At 46.9% G+C, this 20,971-nt stretch overlaps 1 protein-coding gene across 1 annotated transcript in view; it reads right to left on the bottom strand.

Moving 5' to 3' along the window:
• Positions 1–20,971, bottom strand: part of FLT3 (fms related receptor tyrosine kinase 3) — a 158,441-nt gene that overhangs the window by 14,778 nt on the left and 122,692 nt on the right. Inside the window, exons 19-22 of the mRNA XM_077298293.1 lie at positions 17,331–17,452; positions 14,213–14,335; positions 12,867–12,978; positions 12,668–12,767 (exon numbers count right to left, since the gene is read on the bottom strand). Coding sequence (XP_077154408.1) covers positions 12,668–12,767; positions 12,867–12,978; positions 14,213–14,335; positions 17,331–17,452 — 457 coding nt within the window. The remainder of the gene's footprint in view (positions 1–12,667; positions 12,768–12,866; positions 12,979–14,212; positions 14,336–17,330; positions 17,453–20,971) is intronic.

Raw genomic sequence — 20,971 nt, 5'->3', positions numbered from 1 at the left:
TGCAGGATTATATGGGGCTCCTGATTCAATATGGATATTCAAAAACACTTAACCTACTGATGTCTCAATGAATTTTACTTTTATTGGTATCTATTTTAACATTATGGAGATTCAGGAATGTACCTTGGCTTGGTCATACAGTTTCAATAGAGTTAAGGTTCAAATGAGGGGAGCGCCAAACTGATCCTTTGCCCCGGGTGCTGGAAAGGCTAGATACACCTCTGACAACCCCAAATATATACTATAAAAGAAAATAGGGCCTGCACACACCTTTAGTGATAAATTAATGACAGGTGCACAAATATGCTAGGTGGTGAATATACAGACATATACATACACAATGCGTCAGCACGAAATAACAATTTTTTGGGGACAAAATGCTCAGTTTCTCTGATTTTTCTCTTTATAGGTATACTAGCTGAAGAGCCCGGCGTTGCCTGGGCATAGTAAATATCTGTGGTTAGTTATAGCACCTCACTTCTATTATTTTCCCATCACGCCTCTCATTTTCCCATCACATCTTTCATTTTCCCCCTCACATCTCTCATTTTCTCCCTCACACCTCTCATTTTCCCCCTCACTCCTCTTATTTTCCCCCTCACTCCTCTTATTTTCCCCCTCACTCCTCTTATTTTCCCCCTCACTCCTCTCATTCCCCCCTAACACTTGTCATTTCGACCTCACATCTGTCATTTTCCGATCACTCCACTATTTTCCCTCACTCCTCTAATTTTGCACTCACACCTTTTCATTTTCACCTCACACCTCTCATTTTCACCTCAGTATATACATGTTTGTCATCTCCCTTATATATAGTATACACCTGTATGTCATCTCCTGTATATAGTATATACCTGTATGTCATCTCCCCTGTATATAGTATATACCTGCTGTCTGTCATGTCCCCTGTATATAGTATATACCTGTATGTCATCTCCTATATATAGTATATACCTGTATGTAATCTCCTCCTGTATATAGTATATACCTGTGTGTCATCTCACCTATATATAGTATATATCTGTGTGTCATCTCCTCCTGTATATAGTATATACCTGTATGTCATCTCCTCCTGTATATACTATATACCTGTAGGTAATCTGCTCCTGTATATACTATATACCTGTAGGTAATCTGCTCCTGTATATAGTATATACCTGTGTGTCATCTCCTCCTGTATATAGTATATACCTGTATGTCATCTCCTGCTGTATGTAGTATGTACCTGTATGTCATCTCCTCCTCTATATAGTATATACCTGTGTGTCATCTCTCCTGTATATAGTATATATCTGTGTGTCATCTCCTCCTCTATATAGTATATACCTGTGTGTCATCTCTCCTGTATATAGTATATATCTGTGTGTCATCTCCTCCTGTATATAGTATATATCTGTATGTCATCTCCTTCTGTATTAGACCTCGTTTGTTATTTGGTCAGTATTTTTACCTCAGTATTTGTAAGCTAAATTGGCAGCCTGATAAATCCCCAGCCAACAGTAAGCCCACCCCCTGGCAGTATATATTAGCTCACACATACACATAATAGACTGGTCATGTGACTGACAGCTGCCGGATTCCTATATGGTACATTTGTTGCTCTTGTAGTTTGTCTGCTTATTAATCAGATTTTTATTTTAGAAGGATAATACCAGACTTGTGTGTGTTTTAGGGCGAGTTTCGTGTGTCAAGTTGTGTGTGTTGAGTTGCGTGTGGCGACATGCATGTAGAGACTTTTGTGAGATGAGTTTTGTGTGGCGACATGCGTGTAGCAACTTTTTGTGTGTCGAGTTGCATGTGACAGGTTAGTGTAGCAAGTTGTGTGCAGCAAGTTTTGCGCATGGCGAGTTTTGCGCGTGGCGAGTTTTATGTGTGGTGCCTTTTGAGTATGTGCAAGTTTTGTGTGAGGCAACTTTTGCATGTGTTGCAACTTTTGTGCATGTGGCATTTTTTCCGCGTGTGCAAGTTTTGCATGTGGCGAGTTTTCCATGAGGTGAGTTTTGCACGTGTGGCGAGTTTTGCATGTGGAGAGTTTTGCGCGTGGCGAGTTTTGAGCGGCGACTTTTGTGTTTCGACTTTTATGTGGCGAGGTTGGTGTATGTGTGGTGAAATGTGCGCTGAGGGTGGCATATGTGTTTGAGCACGTGGTAGTGTGTGGCGCATTTTGTGTGTGTGTTCATATCCCCGTGGTGGTGTGGTGATTATCCCATGTCGGGGCCCCACCTTAGCAACTGTACAGTATATACTCTTTGGCGCCATCGCTCTCATTCTTTAAGTCCCCCTTGTTCACATCTGGCAGCTGTTAATTTGCCTCCAACACTTTTCCTTTCATTTTTTCCCCATTATGTAGATAGGGGAAAAATTGTTTGGTGAATTGGAAAGCGCGGGGTTAAAATTTCACCTCACAACATAGCCTATGACGCTCTCGGGGTCCAGACGTGTGACTGTGCAAAATTTTGTGGCTGTAGCTGCGACGGTTCAGATGCCAATCCCGGACACACACACATACACACATTCAGCTTTATATATTAGATTTTTGAGTAAAATGTGAATTATTCATCTAATATATAATTGCCTAGAATACTACTTCCTGCAATTTGTGCCAACTTCCGTGGCTTTGTCCGGAGCTAATGTCCGGAGCTAATGTCCGGAGATAAGTGACGTCACCAGTGTCCTACACCCAGGCAGAGCACAGGGGCCCCAGGCAGCATATGGGGCCCCAGGCAGAGCACAGTGGCACCAGGCAGAGCACAGGGGCCCCAGGCAGCATATGGGGCCCCGGGCAGAGCACAGTGGTCCCAGGCAGAGCACAGGGGCCCCAGGCAGCCTATGGGGCCCCAGGCAGAGCACAGAGGCCCCAGGCAGAGCACAGGGGCCCCAGGCAGCATATGGGGCCCCAGGCAGAGCACAGGGGCCCCAGGCAGCATATGGGGCCCCAGGCAGAGCACAGGGGCCCCAGGCAGCATATGGGGCCCCAGGCAGAGCACAGGGGCCCCAGGCAGAGCACAGGGGCCCCAGGCAGCATATGGGGCCCCATGCAGAGCACAGAGGCCCCAGGCAGAGCACAGGGGCCCCAGGCAGAACATGGGGCCCCAGGCAGAGCACAGGGGCCCCAGGCAGCATATGGGGCCCCAGGCAGAGCACAGTGGCCCCAGGCAGAGCACAGGGGCCCCAGGCAGAACATGGGGCCCCAGGCAGAGCACAGGGGCCCCAGGCAGAGCACAGGGGCCCCAGGCAGCATATGGGGCCCCAGGCAGAGCACAGGGGCCCCAGGCAGCATATGGGGCCCCAGGCAGAGCACAGTGGCCCCAGGCAGCATATGGGGCCCCAGGCAGAGCACAGTGGCCCCAGGCAGAGCACAGGGGCCCCAGGCAGCATATGGGGCCCCAGGCAGAGCACAGTGGTCCCAGGCAGAGCACAGGGGCCCCAGGCAGCTTATGGGGCCCCAGGCAGAGCACAGTGGCCCCAGGCAGAACATGGGGCCCCAGGCAGAGCACAGTGGCCCCAGGCAGAGTACAGGGGCCCCAGGCAGAACATGAGGCCCCAGGCAGAGCACAGGGGCCCCAGGCAGAGCACAGGGGCCCCAGGCAGCATATGGGGCCCCAGGCAGAGCACAGGGGCCCCAGGCAGCATATGGGGCCCCAGGCAGGCAGAGCACAGTGGCCCCAGGCAGAGCACACACCAAATCGGAGGCCGAGGGGCCCCGCCAACCAAATCGGAGGCCGAGGGGCCCCGCCAACCAAATCGGAGGCCGAGGAGCCCTGCCCACCAAATCGAAGGCCGAGGGTCCCCGCCCACCAAATCGGAGGCAGAGGGGCCCCGCCCACCAAATCGGAGGCCGGGGGTCCCCGCCCACCAAATCGGAGGCCGAGGGGCCCCGCCCACCACATCAGAGGCCGAGGGTCCCCGCCCACCAAATCGGAGGCCGAGGGTCCCCGCCCACCAAATCGGAGGCCGAGGGTCCCCGCCCACCAAATCGGAGGCCGAGGGTCCCCGCCCACCAAATCGGAGGCCGAGGGTCCACACCAACCAAATCGGAGGCCGAGGGGCCCCGCCCACCAATACGAAGGCCGAGGGGCCCCGCCCACCAAAGCGGAGGCCGAGGGTCCCCGCACACCAAATCAGAGGCCGAGGGACCCCGCCCACCAAATCGGAGGCCGAGGGGCCCCGCCCACCAAAGCAGAGGCCGAGGGTCCCTGCCCACCAAAGCAGAGGCCGAGGGTCCCCGCCCACCAAATCGGAGGCCGAGGGTCCCCGCCCACCAAATCGGAGGCCGAGGGTCCCCGCCCACCAAATCAGAGGCCGAGGGTCCCAGCCCACCAAATCGGAGGCCGAGGGTCCCCGCCCACCAAATCGGAGGCCGAGGGTCCCCGCCCACCAAATCGGAGGCTGGGGGTCCCCGCCCACCAAATCGGAGGCCGAGGGGCCCCGCCAACCAAATCGGAGGCCGAGGGGCCCCGCCCACCAAATCGGAGGCCGAGGGTCCCCGCCCACCAAATCGGAGGCCGAGGGTCCCCGCCCACCAAATCGGAGGATAAGGGGCCCCGCCTACCAAATCGGAGGCCGAGGGGCCCCACCAACCAAATCGGAGGCCGAGGAGCCCCGCCCACCAAATCGAAGGCCGAGGAGCCCCGCCCACCAAATCGAAGGCCGAGCGGCCCCGCCCACCAAAGCGGAGGCAGAGGGACCCCGCCCACCAAATCGGAGGCCGTGGGGCCCCGCCAACCAAATCGGAGGCCGAGGGTCCCCGCCCACCAAATTATTCTTACATTTGAATAAATAAAGTATATATGGATTCTAGACTCCCGATTCTTTAGAATCGGGCTGCCATCTAGTTTATTCTATAAACTTCTGGCAACATGTCTCCGAATTTCCAAGCAATAAATTTTGTATTATTTTTCCCGAAAAGGAGAAATGTTCAAAATTTAAAAAAAAAACAACCCAGTGCTTTCAGACCTCAAATAATGCAAAGAAAACAAGTTCATAATCATTTTGAAACAACAATACTAATGTTTTAACTCAGGAAGTGTTCAGAAATCAATATTTTGTGGAATAACCATGATTTTTAATCACAGCTTTCATGCGTCTTGGCATGCTTTCCACCAGTCTTTCACACTGCTACTGGCGCAAAAATAGGGATTTTTGTGTACTCACCATAAAATCCTTTTCTCCGAGCCATTCATTGGGGGACACAGACCATGGTGTATGCTGCTGCCACCAGGAGGCTGACACTAAGTATTACAAAGAAAGTTAGCTCCTCCCCTGCAGTATACACCCCTCTGCTGGCTCCCAGCTAACCAGTTCGGTGCAAAAGCAGTAGGAGATCAATAACAACATATAAGCGTATAGCATGTCACATTATATATGAGAGTATAACATATCAAATGATAAAAACAAATACAACTAATAATAGGGAGGGAGCTGTGTCCCCCAATGAATGGCTCGGAGAAAAGGATTTTACGGTGAGTACACAAAAATCCCTATTTCTCCTTCGCCTCATTGGGGGACACAGACCATGGGATGTCCCAAAGCAGTCCCTGGGTGGGGACAACATCAGATCAGGCCGTGTAACCGCTACTTACAAGTGCGCCAAGGCGGCCTGCAAAGTCCGCCTGCCCAGACTCACATCTGTGGAAGTGTGTGAATTATAGTGCTTCAAGAATGCATGCGGACTGGAGGAATTTGCAAGCTTGCGGTCGTGCTTGCCGACGCCTGGTGCCTAGAGCCCTGAGACAGGGAGATAGGCTGACATCTAGCACGGAAGGACTCCTGGATGGTGAAAAGAATACACCAGGCTAACGTGGCCGATGAACACGGCTAAACCCTTCCTGTGACCGTCGGGAAGCCTACTTACCATCGAGAAGCCCAAGCAAAGTGTCCAACCTTCGGAAGGACGCCGTCCTCGATACGTACCCACTTGGAGCACTCACTTCTTCCAGATTATGGAGAACCCATTCCGTTGTGTGGACTGGAGCCGAAAGAGATGAGAGGACGATGCCCCTGCAACAGTGGGAATACAAAACCACCTTGGCAACGATGGAAGGGGATGGCTTGAGGGCAACGATGCATTGATGGTAATAAGGAAAAAAGACTGAAAGGAACAGAGTGGCAAGCTCTGAAGACTCATCAGGATGACAAGAACGCAGAGAAAAAAGGGGAGTGACGTTCCCTGATAGTAAAGTCTTTCTGGATCAAAAAAGGAGTCTACTGTAAGATCCCCAGGACCATTAAGGTCCCCCAGATCTAACGGTACGCGGTAGGGAAGAACTACAGGTGAAGGCTCCCTGCGAGAAGGTCCATATTTCCAGTTTTGACGAAATAAGACGGAGAAATACTAGTACCGCAAGCGAGAAAACCTGACATGGTCAGTGCGGGTCTCCCGGGATCACTGGGGGCCTTTTCTGCTTCCAAAAAGATCTCAAGACGTAATGGAAGAGGAGTTATGGAAATTGGTACCGTGGAAGAAACGGAGCATGCACTGCGATGGACTTGGATCTTGAAGCCAAACCATGAACTGGAGTAGTTAGGCGTTCAGCTTGGACGCCATCCGACCTACATCTGGAGTACTCCAGTGAAGGCAGATGTGAAGGAAGACTTCCGAGTGAAGTTCCCACTCAATTGAGGAGAAAACCCTGACGGCTGAATATGTCAGCCGCCCAGTGTTCTACTCCAGGGACATGTACTGTTGAGATCACCGAATGATAGATCTCGGCCCATCAGAGAGTGCGAGGTAACTCGGCCATGGCGCTTGACTGTGGGTACCTGCGAGATGATTGACGGATGGCACAGCCGTGGCATTATCCAAATTGAAGACGGATGGTTGACCCGCCTAAGGGCAGTGGACCTGCTGTAGGATTAGCCGTACTGTTCGGATCCCCAGAGAAATGATCGGGAGAAGAAGACGGGCATTGGTATCCCTAATAACCATTGGACCAGAAGAAGGCTCTGGATGAGGAAGGAGCTTAGAGACTACCTTTTGAAAGCCTGGTTGACTTGCTGAAAACGAGCGGAGCAAAAGAAAACTACTTCCGTTTTCGTCTTATTGCTCAGAACCCTCCTAGCTAATTGAATGAACCGAGGGAATGAGTGATCAAGTGCACAAGCTCCGTGTTGAAGGGCCACGACCTTGACTCGAGAGAGAGAATTACCATCCTTCTTGTGCAGGATCATCGTCAAAGAGGATCTGCTGGGCTAGGAATGAGGAAAAAACTTGTCTAAGTTTAGCTGCTAGCCCAAGTGAGAGGGTATTGCAAGTGATATAGACGACTTAGCGTAGTCCTTGTAGAGCGGCTAGAAAGTCGACCGAGTAGGGCAGGACGACCATGTTTCTAGGGTGCAAGAAGCACATGACAACTGCTATGAGCGTTGCGACCACTGTGGTGCGGTAGCCAGGCTGAAGGGCAAGGTCGTGACTTGAAAATGCTGTTCGCGAATGGAAAGGAGAAGAGATAATTGTAGAGGGGAAAAAAGTAGGCATGTGAGGGTAAGAAAACCGAATGTCGATGGATGCCAGAAAACTACACTTTTTTTTTTTTTTTTAAGTAATGGCTGAGCGGAGGAACTGCATCTGAAAAAGGAGGGCCTTGTCAAAGGTTGTTAGAAGTTTGAGGTCCAGGAATGATCATACTTTTCATTTTCTCCTTCGTGAAACCAAGATCTCTTAGATCTAGACTGTCCAGGACAATGCTTCTACTGCTGGATGGGTCTGTAGAAAAAATACGATCCCTTGTTAGTCTCCCGCTCAGAAGATTTGATTTGAATTGAAGTCGATAAGGTCTCTGACAAGGAGACTATTGGTCAAGCAACATCATGTGGCGCTAAAGAAGGGTAGAGCGCTGAACCCGAAGCCACAAGACGGAACGAACCAGATTTGCTATCCGACCGTCTGTGGTTTTTTAATTGAGGATACATCGGGCAGGGATACTGGTAGGTATACCACAAGAAATTCCACCCGGTTAGACTGCCAAGTGGCAGAATGCGGGGCTGCAACCAGCAGGCCTCTTGCCATCTTCGTGCAGAGTAGAAAATTAGGAACCTTCGATCCACCATTCTGTTAACAGGGACGTGGAGAGGAATCGTCCGCTTTCTTGCATCATCCCCTAAATTGATACAAAGGGGGGTGCTCAGACGCCAAAGATGTGTGCCTCTGTACATCCCCAGAGTTGAGGTCCCCGGCTGGACAGGGCAGGTTGTTTGGCATTAGGCCTGGATGCACAAGAGGATACATGGAGGCGACACTGCATGTGTTCGTCTGTTGAAGATGTGGGGGGAATCGGTGCCCTTAAAAGGACCCGTCGCCCATAAAAATCAGACCAGGTATGGCAACCTACTTAGCGGCTTCTGTCCAGTGAATTGCTCGTCGATTTGTTGATGGTATAAATAGGAGAGTCCCTCCTTTTCTGAAGCTCTTGCAATCCAAGGCAATATGCGATCCATATTCAGCGTTGTTCTCAACAAATCATGGGGGAGAGATTAGGAAATGAAAAACTTCAGTTTTGCAGACGCCTGTACATTTTTCTAGAACACTTGCGGCCCCTGCTAGCGGACGCTCCCATGTAGGAGAGGGACCATGTATCTCGGTCCTGCGAGCACTCCGAGCCACAGAGGGTTCACAGAGGGATTCAATCTCTTGGTCCGAGAAAACCATGGGTTGCGGTTAGGGGATGAGTGGCGAAGGCTCCAGAGCTCAGTTAGGGTGACCAACTTCGGATTGATGATGTGCCCTTAAGACCAGCAAATACTGGTCATGCACCTTTTAGACTAGGGAATACTGGTCGTGCGTCTTTAAGACCAGGGTATACTGGTCTTGTGCCTTTAGGAGGGCATGCTGGTCATGTGCCTTTAAGAACCAGGACATACTTGTCATATGCTTTGAAGACCAGGGCATACTGGTTATGTGTCTTTAAGTCCAGGGCATATTGAACACGTGCCTTTAAGACCAGGGCATACTGGTCATGTGCCTTTAAGTCCAGGGCATAATGGTCACGTGCCTTTAAGACCAGGGCATACTGGTCATGTGCCTTTAAGACCAGGGAATACTGGTCATGTGCCTTTAAAAACCAGGTCGTACTGGTCATGTGCCTTTAAGACCAGGGCATACTGGCCAAGTGCGTAAGACCAGGGCCTACTGGTCATGTGCCTTTAAGACCAGGGCATACTGGTCACGTGCCTTTAAGACCAGGACATACTGGTCATGTGCCTTTAAGACCAGGACATACTGGTCATGTGCCTTTAAGACCAGGTAATACTGGACATGTGCCCTTAAGACCAAGAAGTACTGGTCATGCGCCTTTAAGACCAGGGAATACTGGTCATGTGCCTTTAAGACCAGGAATACTGGTCATGCGCCTTTAAGACCAGGGCATACTGGCCATGTGCGTAAGACCAGGGTATGCTAGCCATGCGCCTTTAAGACCAGGGAAAACTGGTCACGTGCCTTTAAGACCAGACAATACTAGACATGCGCCTTTAAGACCAGACAATACTGGACATGCTCCTTTAAGACCAGACAATACTGGACATGCGCCCTTAAGAACAGACAATATTGGACCTGCGCCTTTACGACCAGCCAATACTGGACATGCGCCTTTAAGAACAGAGAATACTGGTCATGCGCCTTTAAGACCAGACAATACTGGACCTGCGCCTTTAAGAACAGACAATACTGGACATGCGCCTTTAAAACCAGACAATACTACATGTGCCTTTAAGAAGGGAGAATACTTGCGCGTTTAATGCCTTGATGTAGAGTGGTTGTGCCCCCTTAATGCTAAAAATCGTTGCCCCAGTGTGAGCCGGCCGGGTGGACCAAGATGGCCACTGTGAGCTGCAGAGAAGATAAAATCTCGCAGAGAGCGAGAAGCGCCAACTCGGGGGGCGGAGCGACGGACACGATGCTGAATAGGCCCAAGCCGGGGCCTAAATTTCTGTAGCAGGCGGGCGACACCAGCGGGGCGTTTCAGGAGACTTCCGGGATGCAGCCTACACATCGGCCGAAGCCAGGGGCTAAATTTTTGTAGCCGGCCAGAGCGTTACCTCAGAGAGGTGGGCCACAGGAAAGTGGCTAAGGCTGCCTGCGCCTTTATGGATATCCCTCTGAAGATGGATCCACTCACCATCGGTGCGCGTCCTGGTATGGAGCCGCCGCGGATGTGGGTTTCAGCGCTGTTCTGTGCAGCGTGGACGGTGCAGGGATAAACCTCAATCCATCATCCGTTTGTTAGGGAGGAGGAGAGGAACCGTCCGCCTCCTTGTACCATCCGCTCTTAATAGTGGTGGTGCAGTGGGGGCTGCTCGGACGCCACACTGGAGAGTGCCTCTGTACAGCCGAGGGTATAACCTGGTGGGCAGGGCTGATGTCCGGCAATAGGCCTGGCTGCAGAAGAGGATACTGGAGGTGACACTCCAGTGCTCGTCTGATAAGGGAGGGGGGAGATCGGTCCCATGAAGGGGCCCGTCGCCCCTAGAATCAGCTCAGGCAGTGGCTTCCCACGTCGCAGGAGAGGATACGGAGAGGTGAAACTCCCGTGCTCGCCTGTTGTTGGTTCGGGGGAGATCGGAACATGAAAGAATCCGTCGCCCCCTTCGTCCGGTAAAAGGTAAAAGTAAAAAGATTCTTTGGGTCTGAATAGCAGACCAGTCCGTGTGCCTCCTACGGACACTAAGCAAGAACTGGTTAGCTGGGAGCCAGCAGAGGGGTGTATACTGCAGGGGAGGAGCTGAGAGCCAGCAGAGGGGTGTATACTGCAGGGGAGGAGCGAACTTTCTTTGTAATACTTAGTGTCAGCCTCCTGGTGGCAGCAGCACACACCATGGTCTGTGTCCCCCAATGAGGCGAAGGAGAAATTAAGCAGTTCTTTTTTGTTTGATGGCTTGTGACTTTCCATCATCCTCTTGATTACATTCCAGAGGTTTTCAATGGGGTTCAGGTCTGGAGATTGGGCTGGCCACGACAGGATTTTGATGTGGTGGTCTCTTAATTTTTGCCAGAGCTGTATGTGTATTCCTTGCACAGGAAATGTGCACTAAATTATATACATCAATAATTAAATAAAACACCTTACCGGAGCGATTTACCATTTACTGTTTCATACAACGCTGACACATGTCCGCCAGCCAATCACCTCTGGGGTTAGAAGAATGAAAATGAGGCATGAGGGACCATCTATGCGTCCTATGTCCTGTGACCTGAGACTCGTGATCTCAAAGCACCTCTCATGATATTGGTAAATGTAAATGAGAAGGAAAAATTAGTGGATCATTCCGCGCTGTTGGAGAAAGAGGAGAACCCGGTAGCAAGGAGCTGTAGTTTTGTGGTTTTATTATCAACACTTTTCGAAGTATAAGAAACTTCTTCCTCAGGATACAAAATGTGGTTGTACATACCATGGCAAAGTGAAGGACAGCATCCAATCCAGGTGAAAAAAGTTTCTTTATTGTGCCAAATGCGACGTTTCAACCATCAAAGGTCTTTTTCAAGCATGATTATGCTTGAAAAAGACCTTTGATGGTTCAAACGTCGCATTTGGCACAATAAAGAAACTTTTTTCACCTGGATTGGATGCTGTCCTTCACTTTGCCATGGTATGTACTCTCCCACTTGGGTCTGGTGGAATTAGGACGGGCATCCCCTTGCCAGTTGTGCTGTCGGCTACCTTCTAATATTTGGACAAAATGTGGTTGTATCCTGAAGAAAAACTGTGTTATACTTCGAAACGCATCAATAATAAAACCGTGAAATTACAGCTCCTTGCTTCCGGTTTCTCATCATTTTTCCAGCAGGGTGGAATAATCCACTCATTTTTCCTTCTCATTTACATTTACCAATATCACGAGAGGTGCTTTGAGATCTATGTGTTTTGCATCTAACCAAAAAGAGTTACCTAGTCACAAGTGGCGCTTCCAAAATAACACACTACCTACAAAAGAACTGAAGCATATGCCAAGTAAAAATTCCAAAAAAAAAAAATTTTTTAACAAATATTAACACACAACTATTTAAAAAGATTCAGTGGATGAATACACACATATGGACCTGAAAACACAGGAATTAATTATTAATTAAGCACTGTTTGCAAAGAGAAAATATATTGAATTAAATAATAGGGATTAACATTCTAGAAAGCTTTATTCCATATATAAGGTAGCCTTTTCTGAGGAACCCTAAAGAAAAAAATGTATGTCTTTCTATGCTCTGGATATTCATCCATTTTTTTTGAATGTTTGTGGCATGGGTATATTAATTCCTGTGTTCTCGGGTCCATATGTGTGTATTCATCCACTGAATCTTTTTTAATAGTTGTGTGTTAATATTTGTTATATAAAAAATCTTTTTTAATTTTTACTTGGCATATGCTTCAGTTCTTTTGTAGGTAGTGTGTTTTGCCTCTAGTCTGGTGTCTCTAGTAACATCGCAACGTATCTCTGGAGTTACCCCAGTAACGGGTGAAGGTGCCCAAAGTGCAGACAAACAACTGCCCTCAGCAGTTCACCAGACGCGCGTCGAGGTGGTAAGCTGCCTACCCTGAACAACAGTGAGGAAGGAGTGGAATATAGCCTAATCCTCTACTGCTTGGTACAGGAGGGTTAGGCCCCTGCTTGAAGGGCTAGGTCATGTTCAGACATGGTGGAATTTACAGTACTAATATATAAAGTCTCATATACTCACATTTCGTCAGTGGCGTAGAACGGTCGCTCCATTTTAAATCCACTTTGCAGAAGCTTGTAAAATTTTGCATCGACTGGTATGCCTGGATAAGGATTTATTCCTTGAAGGAGACACAAATCCATGTTAAACTTTACATATACAGTAAGTATGTACATGTCTGTATGCTTATAATACAATATTCTAACGATATATGCCATACCAAGAGAAAATATTTCCCAAAGTAATATGCCGTAAGACCACACGTCACTTTTGATAGTATATATCCCATCGAATATGCTCTCTGGAGACATCCATTTCACTGGCAGTCGAGCCTGGAACAGACATGAAAAATGAAACACACGAGGTGATGTATGAAGAAAAACTTTTTCAAACTAAAACTTTTAAAAAGTAACCAAACTTTTTTTTTTGTTAATTTTATCCGGCATGGAAACTTATGAAACTTTGCAAATCACTTTATTAGGGAATGTGTCTTCATTCTTGTAAAAAAAAAAAAAAGTTGCATGTAAGGGGCTTCTAAACTCCTGCTTTTGTGGCCTATTTCCCTGCCTTCTGCTGCATTGATATCAGAGCGTACTCATTCGGGGTACAGATGATGGCAGTGAAAGGCTCAGCAGCACCTTTGTCACTAACTCTGGGAATAAGCTGCTACAGGAGATTGTTCTGATGAGCACAACACTCAAAGGAGGAGACAGGTACTGACCCATCACTGCCATCATCTGTACTCCAAATGAGTACGTGCTGATATCAGTGCAGCTAAACGAAGGCACATAGACTGAGGAAAAACAGAGGTTTGGAAACCACTTACATGCAGTTTTTTATGGGAATAAAGACAACTCAATTAATAAAGTCATGTACAAAGTTTCATAACTTTCCATGCTGGACAAAATTATTAAAAAAATGAAGGCTTGGTTCCTTTTTAACTGGATTTTTTTAGCAGTACTCCCATTTGTCCTGTAGATGGTGCTGATGACTTCCTTATTATCGATCTGCTGTGAAAGGTTCGGGCTCCAAGGTGATGCACATTTATCACACAAATGCAATTGTTAATAATTGTATTCCTACAATATTGCGACATATCTCTGCTGCAAAAAAATTAACAATAATGTATTTTTTAGACTACTGCAAAAAGGATATAAATGTGTTCATAGAAAATCACATGAAAAATTGCATTCACATTTTCTAAAATGTTACAATTGACACTTTGGTGAGACCTTAGATTTCTAGTAGTTCAGTCTTGATAAACTGATAACCTGACCTTGGTAGGAATATAATAATACTTTATAGCATATTTACCAATATTTTTTTTAAATGGACTTGAGGGAATTTCTGGCATGAAACCCATTGAAAATATTTTACATAACCATGACCCTTTTTGTAGGCCATAGGCCTTCCATTTGCCAATTTCCCATCCCTGACTCTGTATGTGCTCGCCAAGGCTCAGTCTGAGGCCCATTAAAACTAGGAACTGACCGAAAATTCTCACACATTTCTACATTTTTCAAACGACCAAGAAAAGCAATGAAGATGGATTTAAGATGGACTTACATTGCCCTTTACCACATAGTTTGAATCATTCATAATGTCCCTGGCAAGTCCGAAATCACAGATCTTGGCCTCCTTTCCATTGTTTATCAGTATATTTCTGGCTGCAAGATCCCTGTGAATGCACTGAAGAAAGGATCGGAATTAGGAATCTGTGTTAATAATACGCAGTCACCGTGTCGCTCTGATGCCTTGTCCTCCAGTTCACACCAGAGATGGACTGAGTATTTCTGGGACCCTCAGTAATAAGACCATCTGCTTCTTCCTGCCTATGACACAGGTGTTTCTCTTTACTTTTTTTTTTCCTTCAAATGTATTTTGAATGATGACTTGTCCAGTATCAGGATCATAGATTTAAGGGGTACAGAGGTAGCAGGGCGCTCAAAACAAAAGCTGCACAAGAGATAGGTGAGGCTCTGCCACAGATTTTGCATTGGGAACTAGGAGCTCCAAATTAGGCCTCTTCTAACAGTATTATAAAAACCTGAAATATCCTTTGTTCCTCATTGGTCTCCTGGCCGTTCACTTTGGTACTCAAACATGATGAATAAAATGACAATCTGTTTCTCTACTGTCTCAGTTCCACTACCTAGCCATAAATTGCTCCTCTTGCTTTGCAGCAACCAGACGCCAGACTAAATCATGCCACTAGGCCATTTAAAACCAGCTCAGGGGGTATTCTGCTGTTCCAGGTCCTCACCACAACAACTGCACTGTCACATCTCTGCTGCGTCAAGTCTCCACTACAACTCCTCTCTTCCAGCTCTCCTACATCTGAACACCACTTCAACAACTCTATTGTTCTAGCTTTGCTACATCTGGTTTCCACTGCAACAACTCTACTGTTCCAGCTTCTGCAGCAAATGGTCTCCACTACAAAAAGTCCACTGTCCCAACTTTACATCTGCTCTCCACTACAACAACTCTGTGGTTCCAGCTCTGTTACATCTGATCTCACTACAACAACTCTACTGTTCCAGCTTTGCTACATCGGGTCTCCACTGCAACAACTCTACTGTTGCAGCTCTGCAGCAACTGGTCTCCACTACAAAAAGTCCACTGTCCCAACTTTACAATGTCTGGTCTCCACTACAACAACTCTGGTTCCAGCTCTGTTACATCTGATCTCACTACAACAACTATACTGTTCCAGATTTGCTACATCGGGTCTCCACTGCAACAACTCTACTGTTGCAGCTCTGCAGCAACTGGTCTCTACTACAAAAAGTCCACTGTCCCGTCCCAGTTTTACAACATCTGGTCTCCACTACATCAACTCTGTGGTTCCACCTCTGTTACATCTGGTACTACTACTGTTCTAAACTCTGCTGCGTCTGGTCTTCATTATAACAATTCCATTGTTCTAGCTCTGATACATCTGGTCTCCTCTACAGCAACTCTGCTGTTCCAGCTTTGCTACATCTGGTCTCCACTACATCAACTCTACTGTTCCAGCTCTGTTGCAACAGGTCTCCACTACAAAAAGTCCACTGTCCCAGTTTTACAACATCTGGTCTCCAATACAGCGACCCTGTGGTTCCAGCTCTATTACATCTGATCTCATTACAACAACTCTACTGTTCCAGCTTTACTACATCTGTTCTGCACTGCAACAACTCTGCTGCTCCAGCTCTGTTGCAATTGATTTCCACAACAGAAAGTCCACTGTCCCAGTTTTACAACATCTGGTCTCCACTACAGCGACCCTGTGGTTCCAGCTCTATTACATCTGATCTCATTACAACAACTCTACTGTTCCAACTTTACTACATCTGGTCTCCACTGCAACAACTCTGCTGCTCCAGCTCTGTTGCAATTGATTTCCACAACAGAAAGTCCACTGTCCCAGTTTTACAACATCTGGTCTCCACTACAGCGACCCTGTGGTTCCAGCTCTATTACATCTGATCTCATTACAACAACTCTACTGTTCCAGCTTTACTACATCTGGTCTCCACTGCAACAACTCTGCTGGTCCAGCTCTGTTGCAACTGGTCTCCAATACAAAAGTCCACTGTCTCAGTTTCACAACATCTGGTCTCCACTACATCAACTCTGTGGTTCCAGCTCTGTTACATCTGGTACTACTACTACTGTTCTAACTCTGCTGTGTCTGGTCTTCATTATAACTCCATTGTTCTAGCTCTGCTACATATGGTCTCCTCTACAGCAACTCTGCTGTTCCAGCTCTAATATATATAATCTCCATTCCAACAACTGCACTATGCTTGCTCTGCTATAAAAGTATCTAGACTCCACCACAACAATTCCATTGTTCCTGTGCTTCTTTATCTAGTTTTCAATACTGCAGTTTCCCGGTTTAAGCTCTGCTATATCAGTTTGCCTCTACGACATTTTTGCTATGGCAAAGCATCAACTCATGTCCGCTGCTGCACCAGCACCACCAGTCAGTGCTGCTTAAGACCTGCTCATCCAGATGCTTTGAGGATCACTAGGAGAGACGGGCCTAAACTTAGTAACCAAATAGATGAAACCTATTAACTAAAAAGTGCAAACCAACAGGAAAACATGCAAAAAAAAAGTCAGCAGGCGCTTTATAAGCACTGCACTTATGCCCTCATGACCGTTTTTATTAATCTTTTTAAACTTTCTTTATCCTTTATGTCCCGTTTTGCCGACACGTGCAGGTTGTGTGTAACTAGAATAGACAAGAAAAAAAGATTACGCTAATTCCTAAAGTGCTGGCCAAAGGACAATGATAATTTGAGCAGATGGATGTCCCCCTCCTCCAGCTACACTGCAGTTTCCAGCCCTCACTAAGCTGCAAACTATTTCTGCACGCTGTTTACAGAATGGAGAGAGCACGTAGTCAGCCCAGAGGAAGTATACATGTAAATGAAGCTGCACGAATAGACGAGAACATGGAACTGTAAACACACAGTGACGTCATCGCTAATCGGAGGCATTTCTGGCCTTCTTCTATTTTAATGCATTGTTTGTTCTAATAAATGCTTCGCTCCATTACCTGGCTTGGCCATGCCTTATGCCTATAAAAAGCAGAAAAGTGACCAGTCCAGTACTACAACAGATCCTGATTTAGTACGGTGGGTCAGGAGTTCAGAAACATCCTTGTCTGTCACAATCCAACTAATAAACTCACCAACTTTGATTCAAGGAATTCCATTCCTTTTGCAACTTGACATGAGAAACTGAGCAGATCTTCCAGGGTGAGGATGTTCAGATCCTCCTCGTCGTACTTCCTGGTGTTTTGGTATTTGATTTCTTAACGATAAGAGCGTAAAGAGATTAACAATTATAAAATATGTAAATTTCAGTCCTAAAATGCCATGGATATCTAGAGGTGCCCATACTCCTTAGATAGGTGTTGCCGATGGCTATGTCCCTGACTCCTAATACGTGAAGGATTGGCTTGGCTTATGGAGAACAGAATAAGCTGCTGCCAGACACTAGGTTGAATGCACATATTAGGCTCACAAGGTAAGGCGAGGTTCACATTTGCGTTCAGGAGGGCTGTGGATGGCAGCGTACTTCCTCCCTTCTTCCTCCCTTAAGCTCCACCTACGCTCCTCCTACTTCTGTATGCGTTCTGCGTTTCCCTGCATACCTATCTTTAACATTGGGTATGCAGGGACATGCGTTGTATGCGGATGCGTCCGCATGCGGTGATTTGACGGAGCTTCAGGGAGGAAGAAGGGAGAAAGTAGACAGCCATCCGCAGCCCTCCAGAACGCAAATGTGAACCTATCCTATGGTGGATTCTCTAAGCCTCAGATCTAGGTGGCAACATGAACCCTGGGCATTGATGCAGCAAGCAGAAATGCACGCGGGAAGTGAGGACTAGGCACGCTCAGAAATGTAAGGAGCAATAAGATGAATGAAGTGGAACCCAGCAAGGAAGGAAGCAAGCAAAAGCACAAACATAAAAAGCACAGATGGTGGAGGACAACAAACATAGGACTAGAGTCTCCATCCTAAGACACAGGTGTGTGTCTAAATGTGCCTAAAATGGGTCTAGGGAGATTATGTCATTGACAAACTGCAAAACTCGACATGGAGCACAGCAGGGTCAGGAGACCCAGGGGAAGGAAACAGAGCTTGGGATACCAGGGACTGGTGCATAACAATCCCCCATTCTTGGAGAACATCCAAGGAGTCCTGATAGGAGGCATTAATATTAGAGGAAGTGGATGCAGAACAGAGTTTCTGAGAAGGTGGTTGTGATGGAATTTTGAAGCAGTTATGACAAGATGATCACCACTGGGCGATCTGGTCGGACGACCAGACAATGACCGGACCGTGCAGCTATAGCGACAGAAGTCCCAAAAGCACCGCTGCATTAGTAAGTGGCAAAACTAAAAAAATAAATGTCATCAACATGTAGTGCACCAATATGAAGAGTTATTTTCACTGTCCAGAATTGAATATGAACACTTGAAATTGTTGAGCCATTCATGGAGGTAAACATCAGAGGCATTTTCAGCCTTTTGACCAGAGACAAGTCCATAAAATTTTCTGCTGCTTCAAAATCAATTAGCCCTTGTGCCTATGTCCATTTCCAACAGTTTTTCTGTGTTCATGGGATAAGTAATTTATCATGGGCAGCACGGTGGCTCAGTGGTTAGCCTTGCAGCGCTGGGGTCCTGGGTTCAAATCCCAACAAGGACAACATCTGCAAGGAGTTTGTATGTGTCTCCCTGTGTGTGCGTGGGTTTCCTCCGGGTACTCCGGTTTTCACCCACATTCCAAAGACATACTGATAGGGAATCTATATTGTGAGCCCCATTGGGGACAGCGACAACAATGTGTGCAAACTGTAAAGCGCTGCGGAATATGTTAGCGCTATATAAAAATAAAGATTATTATTATTATAAGTTTCAGAAAGAGTTAATCCGAGGGCGATATCTCCCTCCTCACCTATGGTCCAAAGTTTGCGTTACAACTTCAGTTTGGAATAATTTGTGTGATAATATTTTCATTCACCAAGAATGTAAGGGGACGGGACCTTTCATCTGGAGATAATCTGTTCTGATCGTTCTCCATGGGTTCCGATTCAGCCATTCTTGGAAGAGATTTTGGACATGTTTCAGAATGTAACATATGGGAATAATGTTTTTTTCCTTAGACCGTTCTTTAATACGTAAATCCACTTGGGTGGCAATGGAAATCAAATTATCAAAGGAGGATGGCAAATCTCTACCAGTGAGTTCATCTTTGATCCAACTTGATATGCTGGCATAGAAAACAGTCAGGAGTGCGTCATTGTTTCAGGTCAATTCAGCAGAAAGAGTGCAGAACTTGATGGCATAATGTCCTACAGAGCTAGTCCCTTGTCTAAGCCGCAGCATGGAATCTACGGTGGAGTGGACACACCATGGTTCATCAACCATTTACAGAAGGCATACAGGGAAGATGGTAAACAATACATAACATTATCATCTAGTTTTCACAATGACGCATGCCAAAGTGTTCTCAGACAAGAAAGAAAAAATGTAGGCCACTTTAGACCAGTTAGAAAAAATTTGCTGGGGACATAATTCAAAATGTACAGTGCATTGGTTTACCTTGATGTCTCCGTTAAAACATGCAAGAGTGGGTAAATATGGAGAAGTTCCCTAAGCAGAATGTCTCAGGTAAGTTCACACTCACACAAGGGAATCGTGGCACTTACACTCAACTGGTTCCTGGACAGACCACTGCTGCACAACAAAAATGCACCACCTCAGACCTGGCTTCCTAAAAGGCTGCAGAGGGGTTTCTTGTACCTCCTGAGGAACCAGAGGGGAGGTTGCAACCCACTATCAATAAGGAAAAGGAAAGTGTGAGGAGAGATATGAGAAATAAGGTGGAGGGGAGAAATCTAAGGAGTACCCAAAATAAAAGGAACAGGAAAGGTATCCTAAGAACCTAACAGTGGTAACAGGAAAAGGTGCTGGGGGGGAAAGCAAATCCCTAAGATAAAGAGCTGGAACAACTAGGTATACATCCACCAGGAAATATAGCCAGCAAGGAAATGCAGAGAAGGGACACCATATAAAGCCTCCACCCAGAATGCGATAGGGCAAACCAAAATGGAAAACACCTGGAAAGGAGCAAACCAAGAAGGGAGAATGAGGACAAAGGAAAAATCAGCATTTAAACAGGGAAGGAAAAGCCATAGCTCAACAGTCAGAATAAACAACCACAAAGCAACAGGTCATCGGATCGAATCCCCAAACCGAGCCATGAGAATTACGCTGTAGCAGGTTTTGAAGAGCTGGTGGTGAATCTGCACAGCATGGATAAGCTCTTGTTGTCTTATAGCAAGTTGTATTAACAGTTCATGCAGATTGTCCATATCTCATGACAATGGTGTTGTGTGACTGCTGCATCTTTGGAATCCATGGCCTTGGTATCCTGTTAGGCTCACCAGGAAAGGTGGATCCTCAAAGCCTCAGGTAGGTCCAGGTGGGCACACGGACCCCAAGCATATAAGTTAAGCAGGAAGGCAAGTGGACAGTGAGGACTTGGCATGCTGTGGAATCTCTAGAGCAACAGGCTGGATAAACTGGAACTCCAATGAGAAGAAAGCAAGTAAAAACACCAACACAAAGCACAGATGGAGAAGAACAACAAATATAGGACTAGAGTCTCAATCCCAAGACACAGGTTTGTGTCAAAATGGACCTTAAATAGTTCTAGGACTTATATGTAGCAGGACACGCACTAACAATGTAATATTTATAATGCTGGTGTATTGATATGTGATATAAGGGGCTTTGGTTCCCCCCCCCCCAGGCACTA

This window comes from Ranitomeya variabilis, chromosome 3 (assembly GCF_051348905.1).
Source record: "Ranitomeya variabilis isolate aRanVar5 chromosome 3, aRanVar5.hap1, whole genome shotgun sequence".
Lineage (NCBI taxonomy): Eukaryota > Metazoa > Chordata > Amphibia > Anura > Dendrobatidae > Ranitomeya > Ranitomeya variabilis.
The sequence above is the reverse complement of the archived record's forward strand: the minus strand, read 5'-3'. Positions and strand labels throughout refer to the sequence as shown.